Here is a 19,851-nt window from a genome sequence, read left to right on the forward strand (position 1 = left end):
TTCCTGGGCAACCAGCACCTTCGGGACGGGGCACGAAGGGGACCCTGAACCTCCAGCTCACCCTGACCCCGGCGCTGCCATGGCCGTGCTGCCAGCCCCACTGCAGCGCTCGTGGCTGGCTACGTTTGCAAAGACAACCTGAGCACCGGGGCGCAGCAACCCCCATGGCCCCCAGCCACCCCACGGTCTCACTGCAATCCCACAACTTCCCGTTAAACCCTCCAGCCTGACCCACCCCACAGCAGCCCCCTCTGACCCTCCAGCCTGACCCACCCCACAGCAGCCCCCTCTGACCCTCCAGCCTGACTCACCCCACCGCAGCCCCCTCTGCCATCGCCTCCCAGGGGGCTCACACCTCCCGCACCCCCTCCGGCCGCCGCAGCCAGCCCCGCTGCCTCAGGGCGATGCTGCCCGCCCCGTGCCACGCTTGCTGCTCGCTCCTCTGCCTGTGCCTCGCATCGCCAAGACAAACCCCCCGCACCGAGCTGGCCACAACCACCACGGTGCCAGTCCCTGCCACAGCATGTCCCCTCTTGGCTGCAGGGAAAGCACCACCAGATGCCCCACAGCATCCGCTGCCAGACCCTGCTGTCGCCCCGCTGCCCCCCTGCCCCTGACAAACATCTTTGGAAACACCATCCTGGGAGCAGGGACGTGGGCGCTGCCTGCACGGGGAGGCTGCAGCCCACGGGGGCTGCCCGGACAGACCCCGACCAAGGGCACCCCACTGCTATTGCACTTTTCTTTCGCTCAAGCGTCACCAGTTTGGCGCAGGGGGTGAGGAGGGCAGTGAGGGGCAGGGCGGGGGGAAGGCAGCAGGGTCCCGGCGGGCACAGGGGTATGTACATGGGCAGGGGTGGGGAGAACGGTCCAGCTTGCTTGATCCTGCTTGTTTTCCAGTGTGAAACAAGGTCCGTGACTTGTTTAAAGTGGTTAATTGGTATTTTCTGTCTCTTTTTTTTTTGATTTTTTTTCTTTTTTTTTTGTAAAAAGGGGGTGAGTGGAGGGTGGGGGGGGAGGAGGGGGGACAGGGGGGACAGAAAACCGGGAGAAACCCCCACCCTGTTACCCTGGGCTGTAAACGAATCCTCGGAGACGAGTCTCTGAGCTGCTCATTTCTCAGGCATCTTACTGGCTCCCGCCTTGCGCTGGCTCGGGGGCTTGGGGACGCGCTCGTCCCCGTCGGCGCTGCCTCGGGAGCCTTCCCAGTGCTCGGGCGTTTTCTTGTGATTAGTCTTTGCTGCCACGCTCTCTCTGCCCTTCAGGGACGTTTCTGGAGGCCTCTCCTTGGGTTTCCTCCCCCTTTTCTTCCCGTTTGTGCTTTTCTTTTTCTCCTCTTTGCTGGAAGAAAGCTGTTCCCTGCTTTTCTTTTTCCGGCTGGCCTCTGCGGAGGTTCGGAACCAGTTCTGTGTCCGTGGGGTGACACGGGGGTTAGTGACCAGCCCAGGGCCAGGCACCGGCACCGGCACGCACAACCCCTGCCTCACCTGCCCGAGCCTGGACCGCCCCACTCCCCACTGCCATCACCTCCCCAAGGACATGCTGCTCACCACTGAGCAGCTCCAACTGGCCTAGGGGTGTTGGGGACCCAAAGGGGGACAGGGAGGTCCCCTCCCACCCCATTGCTGCTGTGCTCTGCTCTGGGCAGACACGGACGGAGTGGGGCAGCCCGAGGATGGGTGCGTTAGAGCAGGGATGAGCCCAGATCAGCCCCAGCACCCTCCTTACCTCCGAGTGAGCCTTGATGATGTGGTACTTGACCCCGCTCTCGGAGCTGAACTCCTTCTGGCACAGGAGGCAGCGGTACTTGCCCACCGAATGGTCCCCCTGCAAGACAGAGCAGCCTCCTGCAGCCCCAAGCAGAGCTGAAAACACCCCGGAGGGGTTTCACCTCCTGTGAAGGGAGGTTGTGCTTGAACCTCGAAGCAACAGGAAAATCAATGCTCATTTCTAAACCACCAGATCTCTGCCAGCCCTCGGTCCCAGGCCAGGAGCTCACAACTGCATCTTCTGCTCTGAATTTCAGCCTGTGCTGGCCGTCACAACACCGGCACCAGGCACCAAAGCTCCTACGAGCCTGGAGGGCAGCGAGTGGGGGGTTTTGCTGCCTGTGCATCCCCAGCACCGGCTGTTCCATTATCACCGACACCGTGTGTGGCCATTTCCTCACTGTCAGCAGATCTGTGACCTCCTGGGACTGAACCGCCGTCTAATTTATGGCCAACAGACTCACCTAATTTTCCTTTTACGCTGTCAGAGACGCAGCGGCTGCAGGATTTCTGTCATTACAGCCCTTGCGGGGATGACTGATCTCCCGGCTTTGCCACAGTTCATGGCACGGGGGAGATAATGTGCTTTCTATTGACGAGGGGTTTATGGATGGGCCCCTCCAGGCGATATATGTGCTCCCTGGGAATTCCTCCCTAGCTGGCTCCGGGCTGTAAATCTGGAGTCAGACAGCTCTTGCCTTTCAGGGCCAGGCAGGACGCTGGCTTCAGAAATACTCATGCAAAAACCACCCCGGTGCATCAATCCCTGCCGAGGACGAGGCGCTGCCCGGGAGCATCCTCTGCTCTCTGGAAGGTTTGATGTATTTCAACCAATTCGTTGGGGTTTTACAGCAGAAATGAGGGGCCAGCTCAGGAGGGGCTGTGATTTACGCCTGATTTTGTGGCACACGGATCCGTTGCCAAACTAAATCCTCTGTAAGGGCAAGAGTCCTGCTGACGGCAGCGCGGGGGGGACACAAAGCAGCGACCTCCCCCAGCGCTGACCCCCAGCACCCGGCCCTGGCTACGCTGGGCTCGCCAGACCCGGAGGGTGCAGCTCCTGTGGTCAAAGAAAACGCTCGTGCGAGCTCCCGGCTGCTTTCTGTGCACAGAACCAGCTGGGAAATGGCTCCGTTTTCTCTCGGAGGCCGTTTGCTGGTGGGCTGCCCGCTGCTGCAGGCTGGCAAAGGAACTGCCCTGGTCTCCCGTGTTTGCACTTTTATCCTGCATAAATACAGCTTCTTCTGCCCGGATCTCTGCAGCCCATTTTCTAAACGACCTCATTAGAGGTTGATGTTCCAGCCAGCGCTGGAGGAGCTTGGGAGTTTGTGTTTTTAATAACCACAGGGTATGTATTGGAGCTGCCTCCTGGAAGCTCCATTCAATGGAAGCTGCAGCTGGAAACGTTTCAGGGTATAAAGCTTTACCAGCTCTTACTCAGCTCCAATTTGAGGGACCTACGCTGAGCTCCCCATCCCTCCCCCGTGGCGGCTGCAGGGCACTGGAGCTCCCTCGCTCTGAGCTGCTGTGGTCGACGCGTGGCTGTGTGCGAGGTGCTGGCCATGTTGGTAGCCAAGGGCTCGTGAATGACTCCGGGGCTACAGGAACCAAGCTGGGCAGGGGCTGCTGCGGGCCGGGGACATCGAGGCAGGAGGATGCGAGTCAGGCGGGCTGGCTCCTGCTGCCCCAACTCTGAGGCACTCAGTGTGTGGGAGATCGGGGCCCTTGGGTGAGATAACTGTGTTGCAAGACCTCTCCTCCAACTAAATCCCCTCTGTCACATCTGCCCAGCTTGAGCCTCTCTGCCTGTGGCTGTGGGTTTGATCCTGCCCAGGAGGATGGTGCTGAGGGTAAGTGGCCGAACTAGGATGGTGCAACAACGGGCTGAGCAGGGACAACTCGATGGGCATTGCTCAGCCAGCCCTCCCAGTGGTCCTGAGCCTTTAACCTGTGCTGTTGTCCCTTGGCCTGTTGCTTCCAAATGAGCCGGAGGGGAGAGAAAAGCCAAACCCGAGCTCACCTCTGGGCCAAGGCTGCCAAAGAAGGGACCTACCTTGGTGCAGTTGGCCAGGTGAGCTTTCAGCCCTGAGACGCTGGAGTAAATGGCTTCACAGCACTGCGGGAAGAAACAAAGCAAGGTTTGTCACAACCCTCCCTCGTCTCCGTGCCCTCCTCCGTGCCGAGGCCAGGAGCCCACCGCGCCGGGAAGGCCACCGGTCCAGGCTGAGCAGCGTGAGGTTAATGCTCTGCGAGACGCGGAGGGCTCTGGCCACACGTTTCCCATTAGTGCTAATGGGAGTCATGTGGCCACATCCCCCTGCAACGGGCTGAAAAATGTCTCCCCTCAACGTCTCCGTGGCAAACGTACATTTGTGAGCAGTCGGGAGGCCCTGCTGGGCTACAGGAGTTCCCGGAGCCACAGCAGACACTTAACGGAGAAGCGAAATCACCCAGGGAACAGCAGCGTGACCATTTTCTGAGCAACGTCTTTTCAAAGTGCCTGTGTATGACATTAATTAGCCAGCGCCGCTCCCCCGGCCCTGCGGTAAGAGCCCCGCTCAAAAGGCCCATCAGCGAGGCTTTGTTTCAGATGATAAATCAAGGCCCAGCGTGAGGGTGGAGCTCACCTCCTCGCCAGCTCGGGCCTAGATGAAGCACATGCGCCGTGTCCCCGAGGGCTTTGCCCAGCCCAGGGCTTTAAAAAGAATGGCTTAAAACCAGTCCCGGCTTCACTCTGGGAGAAGAAGGTTCTCTGGAGCACAGAGCGTGCAGCCTTCGCCCCGTCCAGATCTCGGGAGCTCCCCAAAGGCAGCTCCAGAGCCCGGGCAACGCTGAACTGTCAGCCCAAGGGCACCTGGGGAGAAGGTGGTCCGGTCCCCAAGCCCGGTGGCTCGAGCACACCAGGAGGGTCCCAAAGGTGGGACACGCTTCAACCAGGCATGGCAGCAACCCCAAGGAGAGGAGGTGAAACGAGGGTCTGAGCATCACCGCCAGCTTCATCTGGGGCCCAACAAGAACCCGGCTTGGGTTGGTTTCTGCCCCAAAAACTCCCCCCTTCCTCCTGCAGACGGAGACCAGCTGGCCCAAGGAGAGCAGAGAGGGTCCTTACGTTGTTGGGACAGTTGATGTGGCCCTTCTCCTTCACTTCGTTCTTCCAGTTTTCCAGCAGCCTCGGATTGAGCTTTGGAAGCCCCGGCCGGGTGTAATTGAGCTGCAAACAATAGGAGATGATTAGCAGAGCGGCACACACCAGTGCGGGCCTTGGTGGAGTCCTCCCTCTTCACATGGGTCTTGCCCCACCCTGGAGAAGTGAATCGGGGCTGAAAACTGCTTTGGAGGCTTCCCCCCTGGAGATGTCACCTCGCCCCCGGCACGGCGCAGCAGGGGGGTGGCCCTGCCACCGGCGAGGTGGCAGCCGGGCTGGGGGGTGGCTGCGGGCGAGGAGCAGGGCTGGAGCCCCCGGTGCTGCAGCCACCTCCCTGCGGCGCCGGTGAGCGGGAGAGGGGCGGCTCCTGCTCCCAGGGCCGTGCCCCGCCGCAGGGCCAGGCCCGGACCCGGCGTTTTCGGTGCGTGGCGTTGGCACAGCCCCTCTGCCGCGTTTCATAACCGGGAGAATAAGCAACGCTGGGCAGAGGGGACGGGCGCCAAGAGCCTCCGTGGCTGCCTTCCATCCATGAATGGGCACAACCCGTTAAACAATGAAAGGCCCTTGTGGCTCTGCCTCTCCTTCTGGCAGGGCTGCTCTTGCCAAGTGCTTTTAATTACCGCTTTATTAGCAACTTTGAGGTTTACCAGAGCGGACCGGCCTTCCCAACTCCATTTCTGCGTGTTCAGCACAAGCCAAGGCAGCTGCAGCATCTCTGTGCCTCCTGCCCGCTGCGCTTGGCCCTACCTGCGGGGCTGGCCTCTGCCTGCCACCGTGCCACCGTCCGCAGGCGACACGGGGCTGCTCTGCCTGTGCTCCGAGCTGCCTGCCTGCTGCACGACCACGTCAGCACAGCTCCCAGCCCGACCTAGCGAGCTCTGCCAGGACCAAAGGGATGTCGCTCGGATCCCAAGCCCCAAGTCAGAGCAGGGCTGGGCGAGCTCGCACATGGCACCCTACGGGCGCAGGTACCCACCACATGCTGCTCCCCGTGGGCACCCTGAGCGTGGGGCACGGCTGCATCGCTGCGTCCGAGCTGGCCGGGGAGGATGCACAGACAAACGGCGCTTGCAGAGAGGTACAAACCCAGGCCCTGGTTTGGAAACGTGCTCCGAGGATGCAGAGCTCTCGTTTCCAACGCGGCGGGGAGGCAGCTGCCTGGATTTCTTTTCCAGCTGTGCCTTTTCCTGAGCGTGCTGATAAAGCTGCGAATTTGCCTTTGTCCAGCTGCCCCAAACCACCCTGCAGAGCAGAGCTCCCACCGAGGGCTGGCGATGCGGAGGGCTCAGGCAGCAACCGCTTGTTTCCACCCAAATTTAGGCGATGCCCAAGCCCCCGCAGCCCCCACCTTGGCACACAGCGAGCACGGCTGGAGAAGAGCGGAGCTCCACGCAGGGCACAGGGGCAAAGGGCCTTGCAAAACAGTGCTCTAAGGACGGATGTGGAAAAAAACCCCCCCAAGCCTCAGCGTGCTGCTACTCTGCCACGCTCTGCGGCGGGGGGAGATGCCAGCAGAGCGCTCTGAAGCGCCAGGATGGTGCATCTACCAACCGCTTGGGCCCCCGCCTGGGGAAGGCAATGCCACCTCCGGGGGAGAACACAGGAGTCCCTTTTTGTCATCGATACCAAGAGCCAGGATGCCAAACAGCCTCCTTAATTAAAACCCAATCAATCCCATGAATGAGCAAACACGAAGGGTAACCGCACGCAGCCCCGGCAACAACCTCTCCCTCCGCGCATCCCCGGGGAGGAGATGAGGGGGGATGTTCAGAGATGCTGCTCTGGCTTCCCACTCCGGAGAAACATCCCTCCCCGCTCTCCTCCAGCAGCACTGCACAATAACATGCAAATCCCATGTCTTCCCGGGGCGCTGCGGTTCTGGGAATGTCAAAGTCATCTTTATGTCTCTATTAAGAGGCAGCCCCAGGCATGGAATATTTTATATTTTTTTTTTTTTCCATTTATTTTCCTCAAACAGCCCGTAAGTGAAAACCTTCATGGCCAAATCATTAAACGACTACAACTGGTTTTGGCCGCAGCCCATCTCTTCTGAACAGTCGAAGGATGCTGGGGTGGGGAAGGCTTGTTTTCTTTGACTGACGGTTTTATTTAATTCAACTTTCATATTTCAATCCTCTCCGCTCCCTAGACAGCTCTCCCCTTCCCCAAAATAAATCGCAGTAAATGAGAACCACACCGGCTGCCTCGGTCCTGGCCAACAAACTCCCCTGGAAGCCTCACTGAGGTGCCCAGCACGGAACTGCGGCTGATGCCGTCCGGGAGGCGAAGCCAAAACACGCCCGGGGGTGCCGGCCAGCAGCCGGGTCCCACACGTGGTCACACCACACCGGCGCTGGGAGCAAGGGGAGGAAGGACGGAGTCAGCCCCGCCGAGCTCTGGGTCCGCAGCCGGAGCTGGGACGCGGTTTGGCCCACCAGTGACACGAGTCCGCGGGGCTCAGCCTGGATCGCAGGGCCATTGTTTCGGGGAACAAACCCAAGCCAGGCTCTTCTGCTCTGGCATTTATCCTCGTTCCAGGAGGGGCTTTACTTAAAAAATCAAACCTGGAGATGACTTTTCCCCTTTAGCTTTACGACCAGCCTACGGCAGCCCTTCGCTCCAGACCCCATCACCCCACCACGCAGCACCCAGGCTCCACGGGGTCGTGCAGCCTCAGTGGCTGCCCCCAGCCCTGCAGCAACACCCTGGCACCCCACGGAGGAGCTCTGCATCCCTCCCTGCGTGGCACGGCGGCTGCCTGGGCTGCGGGAGCCCACCACCACCTCCGGCACAAAGCTCACGGCACCTCGAAACAAGCAACCCCACCTCAAGCTCTGCAGGGGAAGCATCACACTATGAAACTGTGGGATTTCCACGGCATTTTCCTCCTGTCTTGCCTCTGAGATGCCTCTTCCCTCTGCTCAAGGAGGCTGCTTCTCTCAGTCTGGCCTCCAAAAACAGGTAAGGGCGTCATCCCCCACCAGATCCCAGCGCCCACCACCAAGCTGGGAACCTGCTGGCTCCTCGCTCCTGCGGCAGCCCCGAGACTGCTCACGGGCAGGCACCGGCCCCAGCGAAGGCCAGAGGAGGGTCGGAGGATCAGCATCGTCTTCACGGAGCTTCTGGAAAGGGGATTTTTCCCAGAAAAGCAGCAGGGGTGTGCCCTTCCCCATCTGACAGCCCCAGCAAGCGGCCGTTGTGAAACACCCCATCTGTTTCAGCTTATCCAGAGGCAAATAAAGATCGGAGCGAGAAAATAAGGCTCCAGTGTATATTTAGAAATGCTGGATCTGGTTAGTGCAGAAGGAAGGCAGCGCAGGGCCTGGGACCGAGCAGCAAGCGTTTATTCTAATGCCATCGCTTTGGTGCGAAGGAATCCGTCCTCCTGGGGCAAGGCGAACGCGTCCCACCACGGGCCACCAACGGGATCCAAACCCAACGTCCCTCTCCCCGGCCGGGACAGGGTGCCACGTGGCCACGAGGGCAGGCCACGGCGCAGGGGGTGCAGCGGGGCTGGAGGCTGCGAGCCCCCATGTCTCATCGGCTTGCTGAGGAGCTGCTTGCCTTCCCCTGGGGACAAGCTTTGCTGTCTGGAAAAGGGATGGAGAGGAGGGGTGGCTCCTTCATCAGCTCCCTTGAAATCCACGTTGGCTGCTTGGACCGTGGCGGGCAACTGGAGAGCTCAGGGATGGAGCAGGTCCTGCGCTGCAGCGAGTCCGCGTGCATTCAGCCATCACTGGTCACAGACTGGAGCTGGGAAGTGTCCGTCCCTCCAGGACATCCCCAGGTCTTGCTGAGATGGTGCAGGAGCAGTTGAAAACTGCCACCAACTCCTGACAGCCCACCTTTCCCCAGGCCCGAGCCAGCGAGGGGGTCTGTGGGCCCGGCAGCGTTCCCCAACCGCTGGACACAGCCCATGGAAGAAGCAGCGGTGGCATGGTGGCTCTTCTGGGAACCATCAGTCCCACCGCCCTGGTCCCAGTTAACTGGTGTTTGTGCCGCTCCAGTGGCTCCCTCGGAGGGACGGCCACCACGCACGCTCAGCGGGGTGGTGGCATGGGGACGTGGGGCTGGACCCGCCACAGAGCTGTCCTGCCAGCATGGCTGAAGCAGTTCTGAGGGAAGGGCTATTTTTGGGGCTGGAACAGGGTCAAACTGGGCACTTGCTGGTGTGTCCGAGTTGCTCGCAGCTGGGAGGTTTGTCCCACACCCTGAACTGAAGCAAGCTGTAAACGTAGACCAGTCCTGAGCGAGACAAGACGCTGCTCAGCAGCGCAGCACGAAGCGTGCTGAAGTCAGCAAGCTCCCACCAGCCTCCTCGGGCTGAACTTTCCTCCCACCTCCTCCCAGCATCGCTCATCGAGAAAAAACATCGTAGACTGAACAGATTATATTTTAGAGTGTTGTCAAGGGAACGTGACAGCCACCGCAAGACGCACCCGCAGGCACACTCACAGCTACACACGTGTTTGCCCCCGGCACCGACCTCCTCTGAAATCCATCTGTGCGACACGCAGCCAGCACAGCCGGGGGGAGCAGCCCGTGCAGGGCCACGGTCCCCACCCTCCAGCCCAAGGGTCTTGTTTCACCACCTGGGAGCTGCTCCAACTCCCTCCTTGCTCATCTTCAACGCAAACCTGCCTCCACCAACCTCACAGCAATTCTCTCTGTTTTTTAGCGCTGAGATGGGGCTCAATTAAACTTAAACAATTAGACTCTGAACACAAAAAATGTCTCAAAAAGAAAAAAACGCCACCACAAACAGCATTTCACGGAGCAATTGTGCCAGTGGCTGAGACCTTTGTATGTCAGCTTGAGCATGGGCCCCTTGTCCAGGCCTGGGACTCCCGGCTGCTCCTTCAATTCAAACAGAAATACCCAAAGTCAAGAGTAAGGGAAGCAATTCAAGGAGGAAAGAAAGGAATGGAAGTGCTGAGGCTGGCGAGGGGAGAAGAGAGCACCACACCTCTCCTCCCACAGTGTTTGAAATGAAACAGCTACTTTGGGCTCGATTTTTTTTACGTTACAAACGCATTGCAGCTGAAGTCATCTGGAAACCAACAATAACACCACCAAGGATTGGGGAAATAAAAAGTTTTCCACCTGATCTGGCCCTAAAACCCCCAGCTCTGCTCCAGGGCGGGTCAAGAGGACGCTGGCTTATTTGCGTGCTGGTTTTTCCCCTGCCCACCGTGTGCAGACTGGGAGCAGAGTCAGGCTGAGCTCCTCCAGGGCTCTGCAGGACCAGGGCAGCACTTCTGCTGAGAGCACACACGTGCCAGGATGGCGCGGGACAGGCTGTGGCAGCAGGAAGGTGCTTTGGCTGAAGCTCTGCTGCTGTGCCACCCATTTTTCTGGGGTGAGCTGCATCACTTCTCCAGGCTGGCTCTGGGACTCGGGCTGTTTTCCTGGCTGGAGGCAGGTCCTCGGCGCTGGTGATGTCCTGCACTCTGCATGCTGACAGCAGAGGCACCTCCACACTCTCCTGCTGTGGCAAAGCTTTAACCTCTGTCCCTCACTCCCCTCTTTGCAACGTGCCCCATATTGTGCCCAGGGTGAATTTGGGAGCACTGGACAAGAAATGCCCAACTGCTCAGAGCAAGGAAAAGACCTGGCACCGACCTGCAGAGTCACCGGCTCAGGAAACAGGCTGCAGCTTGTGCAGAGACTTGCAGGATGGCTCTGCGTTGAGTCCCGGCGCTGGCCAAAAAGTATCGACCCCAGGATTAGGAAACTCCGACTCCGTCTCTTTTTTCCCCCTTTACACTGAAAAGGTTTAGGATTTGCTGCTGCTTCATTCCTTTTACAGTCCAGAAGGAGCTTTCCTGGAGGGAATTTCAGCTGTGGGACATTCCCTCTGTTCGCAGGGCCTCCAGGGGAGCAACTCCCAGAAATTAAGGAAGAGACACAGAAGGGAAGAAATTCCACCTGGGGCATCTTTGCTCTCTGACAGCGCAAAGGAGATTGGTCCAGATCCGACCTCTGCTCTCTCCACGTCCTCCTCTTGGCTGCCAGCCCCCACCCCACCGCTGACCACAGACCAGAACCAACCTCCCTCCACGAAGTCCTCCGGGCCGGACGCTGATCCCTCCGCTGCCCACCAAGCACCACCTTTTGCTCCATTTAGATTTGGGTGCTGGCAGAGTCAAGGGCAAAGCTGCCCTCCTGCCAGGCTTGTACAGAGCCTCCAGACCACTGCGGCTCAGCCTGTGCTGGGTGGGCTCTTGAGCAGTAAATTTGCCATCACAGCTAATTGATTTAGGGCACAGAAAAGGAGATGCATGAGCCCTCAGCCAGCTGGGGCCACACCAGCATCCCAGGATCTCTGTGTACATCTAGTGCAACAAAAAAAAAAAAAGGAGAAATAAAGGCTTCTCACCCGCTTGGTTTCAGGCACCAGGTCGTCCTTCATCCTCCGCTTGGTCCAATCCTTGGCAAGCTCGTCCTCCGCTATCTCCTGAAGGTGGAAGACGGCTACCTGGGCCGACGTCCGACGGATGCGGCCGCTTGGGGTCCTTTCAAAATCTTCTGTGGGGCTGGGCTCTGGCTTCACCTCTGGCTCGTCGGGAGGCTGCAACAGAGACAGAGTCAGGACGGGCATGGTGAGGGGCAAAGCAGCGAGCTCTCCGGCCCCGGGATGGGGATGTTGGGGTTTGGGCCGTGTGTTTCCAGGCCTGCTTTGCGCAGGTGGTGGGGCTGCAGAGACATCGGTGTGCCTCTGCACCCCAGCATGGGAACAAGGGGAGCCCCCCCACCTCCCCCAGCCCAGCAGACAACCATGTGTTAGACTGATGGCGTCCTTTCACACTCCCACGTGTATAAAAGTCTCCATTTATTAGAGTTAGGGAGTTATTAGCACGGATGCACTGTCAGTAGGGATGAAGGGAACAGAGAAGGATGCTCCCCAGGGATGGATCCTGCCACCTCAGCGCTGGCAAGCAGCCGGCACTGGCTCGTTGCTGACGGAGCGGCCTGAGCTCTGTTTTTTTAACCTGCAGAGCACAGATGCAGGGTGGGCTGGAGCACAGCCCTGCAGGCACCAGGGGAGGGGACTGCTGCCGACCGCTCCACTCCCATGAACGCAGCATCCTGCTTTTTCGGAGGGGGCTGTAGCCCGTTCACCCCAACATGGTACAACACACGCGTGTGGTGATGTGAGGGAGAAAACAACATCGGTCCGACGTCTGCACCTGCCTTGCCTGGCCCGGCCCTGCCCGGCTCTGTCCTGCCCGCAGCCTCTGCAGCTCTGCCGTCACCCCCGGGGGGGGGTGGCCCCGCTCCTCGGGCTGTGGAGGCATCCGGGGGGCTCACGGAGGCCGTGTGTTCTGACCGCACATGGTAGTCGTGGCCGGCCTTGGATTTGTACTTCTTGCCGCAGTGGGGACAGCTGAAGACAGGCTTGTCGGCCTCGGCGAGCTGCTTCCCACACCGCTTCTGGTGGTACTGGTAGCCCATCAGGCTGGAGAAGTTGGCCACGCAGCCCTGTGGAGACGGGGAGAAGGGGAGGGTTAAGGAGGGCTGGGGCTTCATGTGCCCGTGTCAAAATGGTCGGGGTGCCGTTGCTCCAGGGAGTGACATGTCTCGAGGAGCCCTCTCCGCAGAGCAGCTCTGCCAGCCCGTCCCCTCCGAGCGATGGGGGATCACCAGCTGGCCCCTCTCCCCTGAATGGGCACACAGGCAGGACAGTGCCACGGAGGGACGGAGGGAGCGGCCCCATACCCAGCGCTACCCACCCCAACACTGACAGAGCTCTACGACCAGATGCACGGCTAAGGCAGAAAAGTCAAGCACGTGCCAAGGGATGCCTGGAGAGCACGTGTCCTCCTCTGCAGCGGGACTCACTCCTTCCACCTTTTCACAGAACGAGAAACAGGAATCGTTCTCGTACCTCATTGGGGCATTTCAGTTTTCCCATCTGCTTTAGCACTTTCCTCAGCCTTTCCCTCTCTTCCTGTTCGCCAAGTCCAGCGATTTCCACAGGAACAGGCTGGAAACAAGGAAGTAACAGAAGCGACAGAGTCAACCATTTACTCATGTCCTCTGTGCCAGGAGTGGGTGGTAAACCCCTGCCTCACAGGAGCTGCCCTTGGCTGTGGGGAACCCCTCGTGAGAAGAGCTGGATCTCCCACTCCTTTGTTACATGCCCACGCGGGCAGCCCAGGTCTCTTACCTTGCTGACGTGTTCAGCCATGGTGTGGTAATTCAGCCCAGCTTTGGACTTGAACTGCTTTTTGCAGTGCTGACACTTCAAGGCATCCTGCAGCTGTAGGAATTAGAGGGAAGTCACCACGGAGGTCACGGCCCGTTCGGTTTTCCAAGGGCTGCTGCTGCTCATCAGTCAGGCCCAAGGGTGGCTGTTGCTGCAGCAGTACCCAGCGGTGCGACCTGGTGAGCAACGCAGCGTCCCTGTCCCCCATCCCAACCCAGCCTGCAGCTCTGAGTTTCCCCTCTGTTGTCCTGGATACTGTTATCAAACCCACATGCCCAAATTTTTGGAAAACGTTCCATTTTGGATGTAGATTTAAAGCCCCACTGGCTGGAAACATCTGGACCTGGTGTCTTAGTCTTCCTGTTAAAGGGTTAGGCAAGAGAAGCAGCTTTGATCTGCCAGCATGTTAGTGGACTGTGCTCTGCAGCCCTATTACCTATGACACATGCTGGCATACAACACGCTTTCTGGGCACCTGGGCTGTTTGAAATTAAGATGCTGCTGGACATGATCACAGCAGAATACTTCCCACCTCATACTGCTCTGCTGTTTGACCCGACTTGGCCTCCTGAGTGACTGGGGAGATGTATTAAATGCACACACGTCGGTACAAGGGGAACTTGTAAAGTCAGTAAGCAGGTCATGACTTTTGCTGAGGCAGGTACCAGAATTTATTGACTCAGGAGGTGAACTCTGGGTACCAAGAGATGCCTCGACAGGGAGCCAGTGCCTGGATGGCTGTGGCAGTTCCTGCTCCTCCTGCCTGGCTGATGTTCCACCTTCACCATTTCCCCTTCAATCAAGCCTGGACTAGAAGCTGGAGAGGGAATGAAAATGGAGCTGCAAATCCCTCCTCATCCTGGAGCTCTGGGGAAACGAAGAATAAACTCACTGCAGCCAGCTGGGAATGACTCACTTGTACCTGTGCTCCCATCGGTTCATCTTGTTCCAGACCCAAGCACTGGGTCCTAACAAGGTGGATGCTAAAAGCTCCTTGACTCATCAGATGTCAATGCCAGCCAGTTTGGGGGTTAATCTTCCAGTCAACACCACAGAACATGCCATGTCCATGTTCTAACAAGCCCTCCCACCTGGGACGCTGGGAGGACACACCTGCCCTCATGTCCTTCAGGCCCAAGCGTGTTGCAACCATCCCCATCCCTTATTTCCTTTGTAAAACCAAAGGAAACAGGGCAGACTGCTTAGTGACAGGCACGGAATGGTGAAACCAATTATTTCCTTTGTTTTACAAGAGTTTTGGGAGCCTGCACATCCTTTTCCCATTGTCCAGCTAAGAAATACTTCAATCATTAAAGCAGAGAGCAAGCTGAGAGGGTGCATGCGCTCCAGGGTCACTTCTGATGGGGATACCCTGGGCCCCCAGCAGCGGGGCCTCGCTAAGGACGTGCCACAGGTTCATCTCAGAGATGAAATGCTGAGAGCTGGACCTGTGGTCATGCACCCGGAGCTCGGGGACTGTCATCCCTGGGCCACAGGCTGCTTTGGCAGAGATGCTGCAAAGCACCCCAGCTCCCAGAGCAGCACAGCCAGCCCCAGCAAGGCCCGTGCCTCATGGGGAAGGGTGACAAAACACCCGCTCCTTGGGCTGGAGCCCCAGTTCCTTGGCTGAACACCCACTGGCCTATTTATAGTGGGGAAGACAGGCCTGATGCTCTGGCAGAGCCCCGCTCAGCAGGCCGGCTGGCCGGGCAGCCCGCGTGGAGCCTGCCTGGCTTGGGAGGTGCTCCAAAGCACAGGAGATATGAGCAGTGATGGCCAAGATCCCCACTCCACTGAAGCCAGGAGGATGTCAGAGGAGGCAGAATTCTGCCCAGCATCGATGCAGTACGAGGTCTGAAAGGGAGGGCAGCCTCCCACTGCTGTATAAATAGTGAGGCAAAGGCTGAGGAGGCATTTACAGAAAATGAATGTGGAATCAAAGCCGAGCCACATATTTTCGAAGTGGGAGGCATCGATCCCACGTTGGCTTTCTGCAGTGATGGCTCTGCACCGTGCCAGGTGACGGATGGAGACGTAATCTGTGCTCTGATGGATGGTGGTGTGGCAGAGAGACAATTTTTCACTGCACCATTACTGAACTGCTGCGTCTTGACAGCCTGCCCGAGCAGATCCAAGCTCGGTGTCTCCCCGAGACGTGCTCTCATTCAACCACAATTTATCTGGCCTGATGCAAGGCATGGCATGCAGTGAAATCCCACAGCCAGGACTCTGGAGGAGGCCACATTAGAGACAATCCCAACAATCTCTTCAGCCTTAAAACTATTCATTTAGCTACTAGAAATACCCGACTCTGCTGGACACACTGGGGCAAGGGGCCCAGACCACTAAGGGATTCAGAATCGCTGAGAATTAGGTGTCCAAATCCCTCTGCATCGATGCGAGGCAGCCAGCTCTCTGAAGGTGACTAGCAAGTGCTCTGTCAAACACAGCCCAGAACAGGTTTTAGGAACACCAACGTGTATTTATGAGTGGCACTTGTACACGTCCACTCCCCTCCAAAATCCCTATGTGCAGGAGTGAATAAAGCAAGTCCTTACTTTCTGGCAGACGTCCATGTGCTTTTTGAGCCCCACAATAGTTTTCCTGGTTATAACACTGCAGGTTGGACAGGAGACTTCTCCCTTCTCGCTGATCTCCCGCTGCCACAGGTCCTCAGGGTTTGCTGGGGAGGGAGAAGAGAGAGGTGTTACAGGCAGCTGCAGAGACCACAACCTGCCTGGGCTACTCAGCAGAGGACAGCGCTGTTGTAAGCCTTGGTTTGCTACGTTGAAAACCATTGAATTAGGAAAAGTCCCTGATGTTAAAAAAAGAGAAATACTCTCCCAGGCACGGGCCAAGCCAGGCACAAACCATGCAGCTCTACCTGTCCCACACCTCCTGCAGCTGCCTGAGCAAACCAGGTCACTGGGCCACTTGACATGGAGTTACCTGACCTGCCTGCATCTCATGGGGAAAAGGAGGTTTCCACCTTTCCACCTCTGATGGTAGCCTGCATACTGTGAGTCAAAACATGATGATGCTCTTGGTCACCTCAACTTGCCCTGTGTGGAATAACTTCCCCCTGCCAAACGAAAACAATTAGTGGGAGTGAAAAGGTGAGTACCTCAGCTCAATCCGGACGTGTGCCTGGAAAGCTTCCCTGGCACTCTTCTTCCCGGCAGACACACAGGCAGCTGGGGGAGTGCTAGCTTCCAGGCATGTGTTTATTTGAATAGCTGTGACTGGCTTAAAAAACACCCAAAATAAGAGATACGTGGGGCCAAAACCTGCTCCCAGGTCCAGAGTTCATGCTGCTTTCTCAGCAGAACTGCGCTGGGCTTCCAGCAAGGGAAGCCTGGTCTGAATAAAATCCGCCAAGTGTGTTTATTTGGATGCTTTTGCACGGCTGTGAGATCAGAGAGTCATTTATTTGAATTTGCAAGCAGTGCAAGGCACCGCAGCTGTGTTTATCTTGCACATCCTGCGTTCCTCCTGCTGTCAGAGCTCGCAGGGAAAGTCAGCAACCTGCAACAGGGTGTAGGCTGCACCTCGGAGGCTCGGGGAAGACATAATCATGCCCAGAGTTATGCACTGGCATCATTCACGGAGATGATGTTAGAAAAATGCCATTATCCCAGACACTGACCCAAATTGTGGTCACACTCAAGCCAGGTAGAACCAAGATTTGGCTATCAACCCCCAATGCTTGCAGCAGTCTGTCCTGGCAGTGAAGCGAAGGTAGAGAAACCCTTTTGGGATGTCACTTGTGGCTGCACCAATATTTTAGGAGCAGTGGCTGCCCCACATCTGTGCTACACCTCAAAAAGGCAGGAGCTGCATGCTCCTACTTCTGATTTTGTGCTGCTTCTGCTCGCAAACCTGCTAGAAAACTCACCCAGCAAACAGCCCGCTGGGCCAGGAGGGCTGCGGGGCCCACGAGCTGCGGGTGAAGGTGGGGACCATGGTGGCTTGGAGCAGAGCACAGGACTAAGATGGCAAGCAGCTAAGCTGCACAGCTACCAGCCTCACCTGCTGGTAGATGCACAGCCGTTTCCTTCTTCGCACCAGCTCCTGGAGGTTTCTTTTTCAGCTCCTCTGTGTTGGTGCTCCCCTCCAACTTCTTAGCTCGATGGGCTTTCGCCTTGTCCTCTGCTTTGACGAGACCTGGCGAGAGAGAGGATTTTTATTCATTACTTGCCTTAATATCCTCAGACCAACTTGCATTTAGCAGGTAAAAAATCTCTACCTCTAGCCCAGGGATGGGCTGGGTAGATGAACCTGGGAGATGTAGGCAAACCCCTGCCTTGTCTCACCCTCCATGTGAGGCAGCAGGTCACCCAGGGGCATCAGCTTATTCTTGAGGAACCCACAGCAGACACCTCAGTCTATGGCAAAGCCTCTGTGGGGAAGTTAAGGGAAACAACCCCAGACTTCCCAGGAGCCAGGGAACAAGAAATTGCCCAGACCACATCCAGCCTGCTCTTTGGTAAGTGTTCAATTCCTTCAAAGCCATTAGTGCCTCTCCCCCGAGTGCCTCTTGTACTGGAAGGTGCTGCCTCCTGCAGTGCCTGGAAACCCACTTTGTATTTCCCTGACTGAACGTCTTTCACAGCCAGGCTGAATCCAGTTGCTCTTGTGCCAGAGATACTCCAGGGTTCCTCTCTCCTTTGTACCCAGCTGGGTGTATTTATGGAGCACGACCACAGTCCCACTCGCCCTTGCTTTGCCAGAAAACATCCCGGTAACACGTCTCTTCCCTGTTGAATTCCTTTTCTTGAACGTGGGTGACCAGCATCCGAGACAACGTCTGAGGGATGGATGTGTCACCCAGCCTTTCTACGCAGCAGAAACCCTTCTTGACGCCATTGGAAATACCGTGACATCCCAGGACAGTGGGATGATGATGAGATGATGTTTTTCATGTCTCGCTTGTGTCAGCAGCTCGTTACTCTTGTGTTACAGCTGGACATACCCAGATCCTTTCCTCTCTTCCCTCATTTCCCAGCGACAGGCTCCCAAGCAGAGCAGGCAGGGCTGTTATCAGTGCCAGCTCTGCTGCTGCCTCTCATTCCGACACTCTTATGGTAAAAGGCACCACCTCCTCCAGCACAGTGTCCCCAGGCTCCAGGTGGTTGTCATGTATCTCCACCACAGAAAGGGCTCTGGGAGAAGGGGCTTCCCTGAAATGCCCCAGGGAGAAGCTACAACCCTACAGCTGACCAGAGTCATCCCTGTATTACCTTTCAGTCCAAACGTCCCCGAGATGGATGGCTGCTCCCCCGTAAATTTCTTAGGAGTTTTCTGTTTCCTTCCTGACTCAAAAGAGAGAAACAGAGAGAGAGATTTGGTCAAATAACTGTCCTGCCAGGGGGGCTTCAGCAGTCCTAAGGCAAGGCGGGGGGGCACACACTCTATGTCAGGAGTGGATCGCCTTGAGGAAGCCTTTACCCCCGTGAAATACAGGGCTGTTGAATGAAGCAGCCACCCCACCAAACAGTAACAGGACGCTGCTTCCCACCCCACAAAACCAGGAGAAATAATGCTACCCAAGGCCAGTTCAAGCAGTGGAAGTCGTGGCTCTGTCTAGCTCCAAAAGCCACCTGGTTTCCACAGCCTCAGCAGCTGAGATGGCTGGTGGTGGTTCACTTTGGAGCTGCAAGCGGTGTAAACCCATGCCCGTGCTATGATGGGGACAACCATGGCCCTGCCTGCCAGCCCCGTGGCAGTAACAGAGTGAGCCTCCTTAGCCTGTCCCAATACTTGAGGAAAACATTTGCCAGACAGAGCCTGGCTTGAACTGCCACACTCAGTGAGGACGGGCGGGCTGACACGGCAGCTTGCTATGCTGCAGGGAATTCAATCCATTTCCAATCCTATAGCTCCTATAGAAATATCTCTACCACAGCTGCAACCTGGTTTGAACCCTCAGTGGAACTCCCTGCTGCAAGAAACCAGGGGGAAATTATCAGGGTGTTGAAAAAAGGCTTGGGTACGTCCAGAGAGACACTGGAGCAGAGCCCCTTCCCTTCCCACGGGACACCCCTCTCCGGGCTCCTGAACCAGCGTAGCCCCGGGCTCTAATCTTACTGTGCTTCATCCTCTCGGGGTCTTCCTCCTGCAGCGAGGCCTGGCTGCCCCCCTGCTGCACGGCATCCTTGCCGCTCGAGGACTTGGCCGTGGGGGTGGCGGCTGCCATCGCCTCGGCTGCGGCGATCTGAAACTCCTTGCTCTCCCGGCTCTCCGCCAGGCACTCGCCGTTCTCAGCGTGGTCCTGGGCCACGGCTTTTTCCGTCTTTGCCTGTTTGGGATGGATGGTGGGGCAAGCTGAACTCTCAGCAGCTCTAGGGCAAAGCACAGAGGGCTTGTTTAAAGAGGGGTTGTTAGACAAATGTCCTGACACCTCTCCCCCCTCGCCAGCCCAGATCATGGGAATGGAGGCGGGCACGTTCCCCTTCTCCCAGCCGTCCCTACGCCACCACCACGCAGCCCAGTCACAGCCTGGTACCTTTTCTTGCCACTGCTCTTCCCAATGGCCTTGGGCACTTTGTTTTCTGCTTTGCTGGTTGGCACTGGCCGGTCCAAGTGATTCCAGAGCCGATGCTTTTCTAGCTGGGTTTTGGAGGTGAAGGCAGCTTCGCAGTACGAGCACGAGTACGTCAGCTTCTCTGAGATCGCACCCTGTGCGGAGCAGGGAGAGACAGGCAGGCATGGACGTTAGACCACAAAAG

At 57.6% G+C, this 19,851-nt stretch overlaps 1 protein-coding gene across 3 annotated transcripts in view; it reads right to left on the reverse strand.

Moving 5' to 3' along the window:
* Nucleotides 1-300: 300 nt before the first annotated feature.
* ZNF512B (zinc finger protein 512B) overlaps nucleotides 301-19,851 on the reverse strand; it is a 28,463-nt gene continuing 8,912 nt past the window's right edge. Inside the window, exons 5-17 of one of the 3 annotated variants that reach the window (XM_068416401.1) lie at nucleotides 19,629-19,801; nucleotides 19,211-19,464; nucleotides 18,364-18,435; nucleotides 17,153-17,287; nucleotides 15,682-15,806; nucleotides 13,085-13,177; nucleotides 12,803-12,901; nucleotides 12,109-12,396; nucleotides 11,294-11,485; nucleotides 4,879-4,980; nucleotides 3,823-3,885; nucleotides 1,729-1,827; nucleotides 301-1,406 (exon numbers count right to left, since the gene is read on the reverse strand). In XM_068416401.1, coding sequence (XP_068272502.1) covers nucleotides 1,113-1,406; nucleotides 1,729-1,827; nucleotides 3,823-3,885; nucleotides 4,879-4,980; nucleotides 11,294-11,485; nucleotides 12,109-12,396; nucleotides 12,803-12,901; nucleotides 13,085-13,177; nucleotides 15,682-15,806; nucleotides 17,153-17,287; nucleotides 18,364-18,435; nucleotides 19,211-19,464; nucleotides 19,629-19,801 — 1,989 coding nt within the window. In that variant the 3' untranslated portion in view covers nucleotides 301-1,112. The remainder of the gene's footprint in view (nucleotides 1,407-1,728; nucleotides 1,828-3,822; nucleotides 3,886-4,878; nucleotides 4,981-11,293; nucleotides 11,486-12,108; nucleotides 12,397-12,802; nucleotides 12,902-13,084; nucleotides 13,178-15,681; nucleotides 15,807-17,152; nucleotides 17,288-18,363; nucleotides 18,436-19,210; nucleotides 19,465-19,628; nucleotides 19,802-19,851) is intronic. The other 2 variants (XM_068416403.1, XM_068416402.1) reach the window with 2 other exon arrangements.

The sequence above is a fragment of the Nyctibius grandis genome, chromosome 19, assembly GCF_013368605.1.
Source record: "Nyctibius grandis isolate bNycGra1 chromosome 19, bNycGra1.pri, whole genome shotgun sequence".
Classification (NCBI taxonomy): Eukaryota; Metazoa; Chordata; class Aves; order Nyctibiiformes; family Nyctibiidae; genus Nyctibius; species Nyctibius grandis.